General features: G+C 47.5%; 2 protein-coding genes across 3 annotated transcripts in view; one reads left to right on the top strand and one right to left on the bottom strand.

Annotated features, from left to right (window-relative positions):
* Eno4 (enolase 4) overlaps positions 1-9,740 on the bottom strand; it is a 32,280-nt gene extending 22,540 nt beyond the window's left edge. For both annotated transcript variants that reach the window (XM_026781716.1, XM_005352553.3), the window contains exons 1-3: positions 9,576-9,740; positions 7,586-7,714; positions 6,025-6,215 (exon numbers count right to left, since the gene is read on the bottom strand). In XM_026781716.1, coding sequence (XP_026637517.1) covers positions 6,025-6,215; positions 7,586-7,714; positions 9,576-9,740 — 485 coding nt within the window. The remainder of the gene's footprint in view (positions 1-6,024; positions 6,216-7,585; positions 7,715-9,575) is intronic.
* Positions 9,633-12,299, top strand: part of Hspa12a (heat shock protein family A (Hsp70) member 12A) — a 150,278-nt gene continuing 147,611 nt past the window's right edge. Inside the window, exon 1 of the mRNA XM_013348166.2 lies at positions 9,633-9,741. Coding sequence (XP_013203620.1) covers positions 9,739-9,741 — 3 coding nt within the window. The 5' untranslated portion in view covers positions 9,633-9,738. The remainder of the gene's footprint in view (positions 9,742-12,299) is intronic.

Genomic DNA, 12,299 nt, shown 5'->3' with positions numbered 1-12,299 from the left:
GAACACCGCCTTGTTCAGCCTGGAACACCCCCTTGTTCAGCCCGGAACACCCCCTTGTTCAGCCCGGAACACCCCCTTGTTCAGCCCGGAACACCCCCTTGTTGCCCATCCGAAAGCCTGGAACTGGAGACCATAGACCAGTACAGGACACGTGGGAAGTGAACTAGAGGGTACAATCTGTTCACCAACTACGTTCCAGATCCCTACACTTTGCTCAGTGTGTGGCCACCAGAGCACAAAGTTCACACTGTACTGGGCTTAAAGATTCATTCTTCTCCATCCCCCTGATGAACTGGAACGGGCTGACCCCTGAGCTAGGGCTATCAGGATAACTAAGCTGGGACAGACCGCCTCGGGGGTTCAAAAACTCACCCACCATAGGAAGCAGTCAGCAAGGATTTAAGTCTCTTCCGAAGTAAATACCCTGAGGTAACCTTGCTTCAGTATGTAGGTGATTTATTTTTGGATGAGGAGGACTGTTTGAGAGCCACCAGAGGCCTCTGGGAAACTCTATCCCAGTTAGGCTATAGGGTTTCTGAAATGAAAGCCAAATGTGCTCACCCAGGTGTCTGACTTGGGATGTGAGCTGAGAGAAGGGGAGAGGCCTGCAGAGCAGCCACCGGAAGCTACTTAGTCTGGGAGCTGCTGGATGTTGCAGTCTTTGGATGCCTGGGTTTGCTGGAATTGTCAAACCCTGGGACTCTGCTGTAGCTGAGGTAACACCCTTTGGAAGGGAGGGACTGAGGACAGACGCAGGTCTTTAAGGACTTAAAGGAGGCCCTGGTGTAGCCCCGGCACTAACTCCCCATGACCTTTCACCTTTATATCCTAAAAGAAAGGACATTGCCAAGGGAGTCCTGACTCAGGCCCTGGGTCCCTGGAAAAGGCCGACACATCTCAAGGAGATGGGGATCCTGTTGCCTCTGAATGGCCCCCTTGTTTAAGAGCATCCACTGCGATTCTTGTAAAAGAAGCTGACAAGCCCGTGTTGGGACAGAACTAATTGTAACAGGTCCACATGATGTGGGCGCCCTGTTGGGAGATGCCACCAACCAGTGGATGACTCATGCTCAGTACCAAGCCCTTCCTTTAGATAAGGACAGACTGACTTTCGATAAATCCCTGGCTATTAACCCCACCATCCTGCTGCTGGATGATGATCCTGAGGAGCCCAGCCATGGCTGCCCAGAGATGCTGGACATTATTTAACCTGACCTGACAGACATTCCTCTCACTACCTGAGAGGCAGGTCTCTATAATGATGGCAGCAGCTTCACTCAAGAAGGGACCAGGTATTGGGGGGAGGGGGGTGGTCACAGGCCAGAATGAGGTCATCTGGGCACAAGCCTTGCTCAGGGGCACTCCACCCAGAGAGCAGAAATAATTGTTCTGACACAGGCTTTAAGGTGGGCTGAAGGAAAAAAGGTGAACATTTACATAAACAGCCGATATGCTTTTCACAGCTCATGTTCATGGACAGAAATACAAACAGAAGGAAAGACTGTTACAAATAAGCATTAAATTGTCCACTCGCTAGAGGCCATCTGGCCGCCCACTGAACTGACCACTATTCACTGGCCAGGACACCAAAAGGACAAAAGTCCCCAAACTCAGGATAACAACCATGCAGACCAAGTTGCCAAAGCCCCGGACTGCCCTGTGTTGTCTGAACTGTAAGACTTCCTACAGCAGCCCTGGAACTGTCTGTTCTTCCCGAGCCCCCACTCTGCCTCAGTGAAGATGCTCTGACTTGGGGGCTCACGGGGGTCAGACGGTGGATCTTGTCTTATGGGAGAATCTGCATGTCAACGGGATGGCCAGTACTGACTAACTACTGCCTTGCATCCTACCATGCCCTTGTCACCTAGGAAGCACTCAGAAATCATCTCCCCTCACGTCTGGCTACCTGGACACTGGGAACTTTGGAGCATTTCAGACACTGCCTGACCTGTGCCCAGGTGAAGGCAAAGAACACACTTCCCCTAGGCCAACAGGGTCAAGGTACAGCACCTGGTGAATTTGGGGAAGTGGACTTCCCTGAAGTCAAGCCAGGACTGTATGGCTACAAATATCTTTTGGTCCTTGTCAGTACTGTGTAAAGGGTGCACAGAGGCTTTTACATCCCGAATGTAAATGGCCCAATTGGTAGCTAAGAAATTAATAATGGAAATTATTCCCAGATATGGCCTCCCATATCTCTAGGATCCGACAATGTCTTGGCCATAAAGGCCAAGTTACCCTAATTGCTCTCTAAGGCTCTTAACATAAATTATTGGAAATGTTGTATGTATCATCCTCAAGGCTCAGGAAAGTAGAGAAGATGAATATAACTTTAAAGGAGATTTTAACTAAATAGCCTCTTGAAACTAGCGGTAACTGCTGGACCTTTTGCCTTATGACCTTCTCAGAGTCCAATGAACCCCATATGGAGAAAAGTTCACCCATATGAATTAGTTTATGGATGACCATTTCCCATGATCCCTTGAGTACAGGCCAGACTGTTACCAGATTGCCTCACTCCAACCTCTGAGTCCTTAAAAGGACAGCAATTAACTTTGGTTAGAGATTATCCCTCGGGTCCAGGTTGCTCAACCTGTTGGGTACCATCCACCTGATCACCTGTTCCAGCCTGGAGATGCTGTATTATTCGTCTGTCACTTCAAAACTGTAATGAGCACCCAGTACCAGCCTGAGGGCAGAACATCGAATGCCAGCCTCCCGAGAGCAGAATCCTCCAAACGTCCTGCATCCCGAGATAAGCTACTATCACCAGACCACACAGACTACGCTGTCAAGCAAGCTTCATGATCAAGCACACAGTGCAGTTGGCTTCCAGCTGGAAGAAACCTAGCACTCCCTTTCAGCCCTTTACAGAACAGATCAGGTCATAGTGTGTGTGTGTGTGTGTGTGTGTGTGTGTGTGTGTGTGTGTGTGTGTGTGTGTGTGTGCGCGCGCAGGATTATTTAAGTAGGGCACTTTGTAACATGTGTTTAGAGTGTGAGTTGTTAAAAGTTATTGAAACAATAGTATTAATATTAGAGCATGAAATGTTAAGGGAAATCAATATTTTCATACATATGTTTAATGTTTGGTATTAGTATTAGGAAATGTTCATTGATAAGTTGCATTAAGGTTAAGAAGTGCTTCATGAATAATTGATGAGCTGAATTGAGGTTATGAATTGGTTTTAAGTATTAGGATTAGTAGGGAATAATTGTGATATTGAATTGCCTGTGTGTTCCCTTCATCAATCCCCCATGCCTATTAAGATTGTAAACCCCATTGATGCATTGGATATTGAAATTGCTGGTAAAGAATCATCATAAAAACAATTCTTTTGCTTGGTCTGGTCACTCATCGCTCTCTGGAAGGGCACAGAGTCCTCATGGCATTACTCATAAAGAACCTGGAGCTGGGGAAGTCACAGTGATTAAAGTGGCTAAACCCAACAGCTCACTTCAAAACTGACCAGCTTGAACCTAGACGGAAAGAACCTTACATTGTGATTCTCCGGACTCCGAATTGCTATTAAAGTCGCTGGTATTTCTGCCTGGGTTCATCGCTCACATCTCAAAAAGGTACTTGAGGAACCCACAGAAGAGAAGCCTGACCCCCAGAGGTGGAAAGTGATTGAAAGGGACCCTTAGAAATCAAACTTTCCACAGTTTGGCTGTCTGACATAACTGTGCTCTTCCTGTTGAAATGAGAGGCACCTCCATCACAGGAAACCCCTGATATTGTCTTGTCGTGCCAAAGACTGCCTTTATCCACCAGGACCCATAGTTTGGACAAAAGAAGATACCTGCTTGTAGATGCCTGTCTAACTCACAAACTACATGAACCAGTCCAGATAGGAGGTTTGGGAGGGAAACCTCCAGAAGAAAATATGCAATAAAGTAGTAGAAGCTGTAGCCAAAAAAATAGAAGTAAGGAGAGGGTGGTTCATTTAACTCAAAAAGGACAAAAAAAATGCCTTTCAAAGTGTTTTTTTTTGTTGTTGTTGTTGTTTTCTTTTTGTCATCAACCAACTCTGAAGCAAACAGCACAACATGCATTGCTCAAGGCTGCGTTGACCTGGGCTGGCCAAGGCTGTTGTCGCCTTCCACCTGTGTGAAGGAAAGAGAAAGACAACTCTAACCCGAGACTTGGGGTGGCGCCAAATAGCACTCAGCCTGTCTTGGTTCTCTGATTTTCAGAGTGAAAAACAAAACAAAACAAAAAAACACACCTTAATTCATGGCTAAAGGTCTAAGCCTGGGCTGTTTCTGGAGTGCAGAATGTAAGCGACAGCCAGGTGTCCGCAGGCAAGGGTCTGAAGCCTCAAAGTTGGCCGTTCTCTGATAACCTGGTCCTTAATCTGAGAAGTTCCCTGCAGAAGAGGCTGCAGGCTGGCCTCACCTTACACAGGGATCAGGAGAAAACCAGACTCCAGGGAACGCCAGCTGTTTTCACTTGCTTCTTAAACTGTCCCTTTCCCCAGTTCTACAGTCCAGCTTCTTACTCTGTGGGTCGCAACCTCCCGTGGGGTCAGGTAAATGAATGCTCAAATAGTTGCAAACTATTTGGTAACACTGGAAGGTTTCTGAACATGTTATGAGTGAAAATTCATTCCAAATCAAATACTCAATGAATCTGAGGTGCTTGGAGCAGCACAGCTCACCCTTGTGACTTTGGGTCTGAACATGTGTGTGTGCTTTGCATTGCCACACCACACCAATGAACCCGCCTGAAACACCTCCGATTTAAGGCCATTGTACATTACAAATTGTAGTGTTTGATTGTATATACAAGCTTCTTGATCTTATAGAAACACCATGGTTTAATTATATAAACCAAAACACTTATTATCTCCCCAACAGGTAAACAATGAATTTGTGTCTCTTCAGATTGTATATTAGAATGTTTGATTTTCAAAAGCACTGCTTCAGCTGCTGACCTGGGTTTCATAGAAAAGTTGTCGCGTGAGGGGAGGTGAGATGGCTCAGCAGGTAAGAGAGCATCTTGCTCTTGTGGGGGACCCAGTTCAGTTCAAGCGCCTACACCAGTGGTTCTCAACCTGTGGGTTGCAGCCCCCTGGGGGTGGAGTCACTGTTCGTTACAAGGGGAGGGGGCTTTGTTTGTCCCAGCTGCCTGGCTAGCTTACACCGAAATAATCACACAGAAACTGTATTCATTAAATTACTGCTTGGCTCATTATCTCTAGCCTCTTATTGGCTAACTCTCACATCTTGATTTAACCCATTTCTATTAATCTGTATCACCACATGGCAGTGGCCTACTGGGAAAAAGTCAGCATGTCTGTCTCTGACTCTGCTTCCTTCCTCCCAGAATTCAGTTCTGTCTTCTCTGCCTACCTAAGTTCTGCCCTATCAGGCCAAGCAGTTTCTTTATTGATTAACCAGTGAAAGCAACACATAAACAGAAGAAACTCCTACACCAACTGTTTCACTGGGGGCACCTAAGATCCCTGGAAAACACAGATGTTTACATACAACTTATAACAGTAGCAAAAGTTATGAAGTAGCAACAAAAATAATTTTATGGTTGGGGTTCAGCACAATATGAATAACTGTATTAAAGGGTCACAGTTATAGGAAGAACCAACACAGTGGCTCATAGCCACCTATAACTCCAGTTCCAAGAGATCCAATGACCTTTTCTGCTTCCTCTGGGCATACATGTGGTGCACATACATACATGCAGGGAAAATATTCATACATATAAATGAAAAAAAAATAAAACTTTAAAGTCTAGCTGAATAGGTGGGGTCCAGGTAAAAGCGGGATCCCTTGTCCCAAAATACGAGGTAGAGAATGACAAAGGGAAAAATCACTGGCCTTGAACTCTGACCTTCACAGCTTGCACACACGTGTATGCACACGAACACACACCAATGGTTTTTAAATTTGTTGGGTAAAACAGGACTTGAGTGACACAGGTCTAAGAAAAACTGCTGCCTGGGGCCATTTTATTGGCAGGTGAAACGCAAAGACACGAGTCAGGTGCTCATCCCCAGCTGTTACCTGAGCCTGTGGTCTACCTCTGCCTGGTTGGAGGGGACCAGACCGCACAGCTCCTCTGTCATGCATTCATTGACCCACTGCAGAGCCGTGCTCACTGCCAGGTGCCGTTCTGTCTCCTCGGCGTCTGCCACCTCTGGCGGGGCGTTCTCTGGGACTTCAAAGTGTGCAGGTATCACCACGGAACAGATGTACTGGAAACGACACAAACGGGTTCCACACTTTCTCCGCCTCTCCCAGGAGACAGGAAACTGAGTTCATCTAGCATTTAACATTAATGGTATTTTATCACCTACTTCAAGGAAGAAAACAACACATAATTTTTCTCTATATTTGCATCCTGTTGAAATATTGAGAAATTTGACTTCATGAACCATTTCAAATTATTCTCTTGATAAAATACTGGTCTAAAAGTCCCACACTGAACTTTCCCTAACACTACTTCTCCAAAAAAAACTAGCTACAATTTACCCTTATTCTTCTCCTCTCACAGGCTGTGGCAATTTTATTTATAAAAGGTAGGTAGCCACACGAATTAAGCAGTTAAATTGTTTTTATTTTTAAATTTACTTTTATTTTCTTGAGATAGAATCGATGAAGGGACTCCAGCCAGCCTTGTCCTTCTCCCCCATTTCCTCTGCCTTCTAAAATTCCTTAGATGATATTCCTAAAACTGCCCACCAAGGTTTATGCCCTTATTTGGCCACTTCCTCCTCCTGAGGCTGACTACCAAGGTCCAGCTATTAAAGTACCGAAGTCCAGCAATCAGAAGCTACCTTTGGCTCACCTAATTAACATGCCCAATTAAAATAAAACACCTCATCCTCCTAACATGAGGTTTTCCATTTTGCCTTTATTAAACCGCCATTTGCCAATGGGCTATGCCTGCCCTCTCCCTGTCCAGAGGCAGTCCTTTGTCCTCCTGGGACAAACACCCCTTCCCCTTCTCCCTCTATCTCCTGTCTTTGTCTCTTATTCCCTGCCCTTTGTCCTTCTGGGACAAATAAGTCTCCTAAGAATCCCGAGCTACTTCTGGTCCTTAAGTCTCAAGTAGCTCAGGCTGGCTTTGAACTCACTAAGTGTAACAGAAGATCGCCTTCAACTGCTTACTGGTCCTCCTGGCCTCTACCTGCTGAGTGCTGGAATTAAAGCAGTGTACCACGACATCCAGCCACTAAAATTACTTACATTGTTTTCTTTGCTTAAATCATTATTCTACATATTCTCGAACACATAAACCCAAATGTAGACATATAGAATGCATTGCATTGAAATGTCAGGATATTAAAGGTATTTTCCTTTCCTTTCTCTCCTTGGGATTGAATTCAGGTTAGCATGTCATGACTTTTATCAAAGCCACACTGAAACATAAAGCACACTGCATTGCTGATTCTATGATTCAAGCATATATGATACTAGTGAATAAGAAGCATATGGATGAACATGTATCTGCTTCACAAATACTGAATCCCAAAACATTACGTTTTTGCAGTTTGGATATTCTTGCTACTAAGTACAGAGCCGGGTAGGATACATTAAAGAGCAACGTTGAGCTGCCTCATACCTTGGGGAGGTTTTGGATGGTGCAGGAGATTTCCACCTGGAGAGTAGGAAGTCCCAGTCCATCCAGTATGATTTTTCCCGCTACTTTGCATATGGAGGGAGGCTTTGCAAGTTTAGAAAAGTAGTTTGCCTTCAAGACACACACAAAAGCAAAAATCAGGAAACCGCATGGACTTATCTTACAAAGGCCAGGCACACTGACTCTGTCCTACAACACTTCCCAGATCTGGATGAGTTCCACACCTCTGCTAGAACAGCCCACGCTCGAGCGGAGTCTCCAGCCCAGGGGGTGCTGTGTTGTATTCTCATTGATCTCTCATCAAGAATGCAGAGAGCCATCTTCATCAACAGACCTAGTACCCCTCTTTAGCAGGGATACTAACCCTAACCCTAACCCTAACCCTAGTGAGTTCAAAGTCAACCAACTCCCTGACACTTCTTTCCAAGTCATGGAAGTTATGGATCTTTACAACACCATGATGCGTTCAGATTGAAGAAATCTGAAGGGGGCTGATTTTATCCCACCCCGCCTCACCCCGCCTCTCACTCCCAAACAGGCATCTGGCTTCTGAAGAGTGAAGTTAACAACAACAGTCTTGCCTGTCATCGGCTGATGGATAGTCTACCTCACTAAAAGGCCTCTGGGGAGTCTTAGTAATTCCAGTTTCTCTTAAGTGGCAGAGCACAAGTCATTTGGAGGGGTTCCAAGATCGATGCGTGTCCTGGGCAGGGTGACCTGAGTGGTATAAAAAAGCGGGCTGAGCAAGCCATGGGTAGCAAACCAGTAAGCAGCACTTCCCCGTGGCCGCTTCTTCAATTCCTGCTCAGAGGATGTTGCTGAGCAGACTATGAAATGGAAATATAAGCCAGGTGAACCCTTTCTTCCCTAAATTGCTTTTGGTCGGAATGTTGTAAAAAAAAAAAAAAAAAAAAAACAATAGAAAGCGAACTAGGGTCATCCCTAACCAAGGTACGGGAGATTCCAGAGAGCTGGACAAACCAGTGCCAAGCTGCTAAGCACACTGGGGAGACCAACCCATGTGGAAAGAAAAGTGCGAGTGTCTAGCTTTGCACACCGAGTGCCTATGAGACAGGGTTTGGTGTCCTTTTAAATTGAGACCAGACAATGTTAACAGCTCCTTTAGCAAGAGGCCTTAGGGACTGAAGTCCTTATCATGCCTTCACCCACTTCACAAATGTTCCTGTGTACCACTGTCACTTAAATACCCGAGGCACAAGTTTTTTAGTTAGAAAGAGGAATTGGGTGTTTTTGGTCTTGTTTTAACCATGGAGAGAGTTTCTAGAGACTGAGATAGCAAAGTGGTACCCTAACTCACTATCCCCAAAACAGTCTCTGAGGCACAGGGCTCCCCTCTTAACAGTGGCTCAACAGCCAACTGGAGGAGGCGCCCTGGGAGAGCTCAAGGACGCTAAATCCAGAGCCCTGTGGAGAGGGCCTCCAGCGAAATCTGCAGTTTTGGTATTCACTGGCCCATGAAGTTGGGTACTAGCCAAAGAAGGGTGCATGAGGTATGCAAACCCTGGTGCCTAGGCTTGGCGTCTGAGAAATCTGGAGGCAGTGGAAGCCAGTGGAATGAGGCTCCGGGGTGGGCTGCGGCCAAGTCACAGCTCAGTCCCGATCCTTGACAGAAGCAGCAGAGTAGTTTGGCGTTCAGGTCTGTGTTTTAGAAAACCAAAGGCGCGTGGGGGGGGGGGGGCTCCCTGCTTCGTAAAGAAGCCCGCAAGCTCGGGACAGCCTCCCAGGCTACAGGGCCGCCCAGTGTCCCCCTAGACTCTCGCTTCTGCCCCTCAACTTTCGGTCCCCCAGGGTAACGTATCCCGGCTTCCCTCTCCGCGTCCTCCCAGCTCGGGTCACTGACCGCCTGGCCCCAGCAGCGCGCAGGCGCGACTCCACGGCGCAAGCGCAGCGCGCTGTCGCAGCGTGGGCTGGAGGGGAGGGGGAAGGAGGGGAGCTGGCCGCAGGTCCCTACCAGGTGCCCGTAGACGTCCGCGGGCTGGAGGTAGAAGGTGGAGTTGAGCAGCTCTTCCAGCCTGCGGGGGACGTCATTCTCCTGGTAGTACGCCATCGCCTGCTGCTTCAGCTTCTGCAGGTCCCTGGTGATCCCACAGCTGCGGCCGCTGCCTTCTTCCCCCATGGTAGGACTCTCAGGGCTCCAGCGGGGGTTTCGCTAAGGGGGCCCGCCAGCGTCTTTTGGTCGCTAGGCAACGCAACGAGATTCCCGACCCCTAGATCTCGCGAGGCTTCCTGCCCTCAGTGCAAGGAACCCTTTGCTTTCCATCGTTATCCCGCGCGCGCTACTTTGAGCTTCCGTTCTCAGTGTTCTTCCAGCCTCATTTGTTAGTGTTTCTCCCAGACCGGGGAAGCATTTAACGATTGTTTGAGTTCGTTTTGCAGAAGCTGGGGAGCGGTACCCGCTACTTTTATCTGTTCCTGTTAAGGAGGGAGAAGGGTTGCAAGAGCCCAGGGTGCCCTTCCTGAGCCATGGAGGTCCCGGGAAAGCATCCATTCCAACCCATCAGCGTGCTTGCCGCACGCCTCGTGATCCTCTCAGAAACAGCTTTGTACACCCTTCCCGGGGAGATTACTGAGGGTGAATTCTCTGCGAGGAAAACTCTATGTAGGCAGTAAGGATAGTTAGTGATGCTTTGGAGAGACCCAGGGTGCTGGTGGAGGTGACGCCGAAGCAGCGCTTGGGAAGGTCATTGGGTCCATGGCCTCTGCAGAGGGCTCCCCGTATCCTGTGCCAGTCTGGAACCATACGCAATGATAGAATTTACTGTGTTCTAGATACTTTGATGGCGCAGGAGTGGGCCGAGACAGAAGGGGACAGGGCGTTCTCATTTTACCGTTGCCTGTTTTACGTTCCCAACAGAAGCGGGTTGCTTAAAAGTTCTGTGCCTCCGTTGCTCTTCTAGAAAACATAATCCTACCTGTCCCGTCTGCTTGCAATCACTTAAAATAACCCCGAAAGTGAAGAAGCATTTGGGAACAGTTGTTTTCCATAGTTGTACTGTTGGGTGTAGGTGAATAAAATATGGGAGTCTGTACTGTTACATAACCCGGACCGACACCTCCACCTCCCCTCTTCTGGACTCGCCAAGCAATCTCAATCTCTCTCTCTCTCTCTCTCTCTCTCTCTCTCTCTCTCTCTCTCTCTCTCTCTCTCTCTCATTTCCTTTCTGTGGTGTGATGGATCGTCACACTCTTGACCTACCCTCCTGGCTGACTGCAAGTCCTTTGATGGTGGAAGCGGAGGCTGAATCACCTTCCTGTCCACTGCAGAGCTAGCTGCTGACGGGCTGGTTTTTTTAGAAGATCCTTATATAAAACGAGTCCCCAGCGTTGCCACTGCTTCCATCCCTGTGCCCTTCCGCCTAGCCGCCCACCTCCAGTTGTAGACACCGCCTTCACCCATTATGGTATGTGTGGGTCCTGTGCCCTAAGGAAAACGATGCTCTATATCCACGCCCCCAAGAGCCTGTTCTTTTTTCTGAACTCCTTGCCCACTTGAATCCTGGACCTCAAATCTCGTCCCTTAGGGCTGACCCATTTGACTTTCTTCTTTCCATTGTTCCTCAGCTCAGCTTAGTTCTTTGGGCTTACCATCTGGATGCAGCTACTGAACTAACTTTATCTCCAGACCCCGTTTAATTTCTTTTTCTTTTCTCTCTTTTAAATGGGGGACTTTTATGTATCCTAGGATGGCCTCAAACTGGTTGTGTAGTGGAGGGTGGCCTTGAACTTCTGGCCTTTCTTCACCTACCTCCTGAGTTCTGGAATTACAGGCGTGAACCACTATGTCTGGTTAATGTGGTGCTGGGAATGGAACCCCAGCCTTCTCACATGCCAGGCAAGCAGTCTACCAGTTGAATTATACCCTCATTTAATATTTTAATGAAAGACTGGAATTGTTTGGACTCGGACCACTATGTAACGGGTTCTTTCCTCTCTTACCCACTGGCCTCTGTGTTTCATGAGGACAGGGATTGCATGTCTTATTCAATTCTGCATCCACAGCTTCAACTCTAATTGATTAGATGTTCAGCAAATAGTTATTGGATAAGTGAATGGGTTTTGCACATAAAAGTCACAATAAATACTTAGCTAGCAAATGTTTTGGAGTTGGGTGAATAATGATTACCCTGTTTCATAAATGAGAAACGGGGATAGATACTTAGCCTGTAGAGAAATTGTTAGAGAATTATACCATTCTGCATTTCTAAAAATATAGGCTAGACAAGACAGAAGTGGTTGACTGGCCACACTAGAAAGTGTGATGCATGTTCGGGTCTACAGAAAGCAGTGGATCCAGGTAGAGAAGGATGTAGAAAGATTAAACACTAAGGTTGCCCTTGGGAAAAGATGGGGGAGAAATAATGTAGAGAAAGGGTGAGCAGGCTGGGTGAGAGGGTAGAGGTCGGGGAACTGAAGGAGACTTGAGGGAGTGTAGCGTTCTCTTGAGAGGAGCGTGGAGCTGTCAAGAGTGGGCACACACAGGGCAGTGTGGTCAAGAGTGGCACACACAGCAGTGTGGTCAAGAGTGGGCACACACAGCAGTGTGGTCAAGAGTAGGGTACACAGGGCAGTGTGGTCAAGATTGGGCACACACAGGGCACTGTGGTCAAGAGTAGGGTACACAGGGCAGTGTGGTCAAGAGTGGGCACACACAGGGCAGTGTGGTCAAGAGTGGGCA

Source organism: Microtus ochrogaster, chromosome 8 (assembly GCF_000317375.1).
Source record: "Microtus ochrogaster isolate Prairie Vole_2 chromosome 8, MicOch1.0, whole genome shotgun sequence".
In the NCBI taxonomy this organism is placed as follows: domain Eukaryota; kingdom Metazoa; phylum Chordata; class Mammalia; order Rodentia; family Cricetidae; genus Microtus; species Microtus ochrogaster.
The sequence above is the reverse complement of the archived record's forward strand: the minus strand, read 5'-3'. Positions and strand labels throughout refer to the sequence as shown.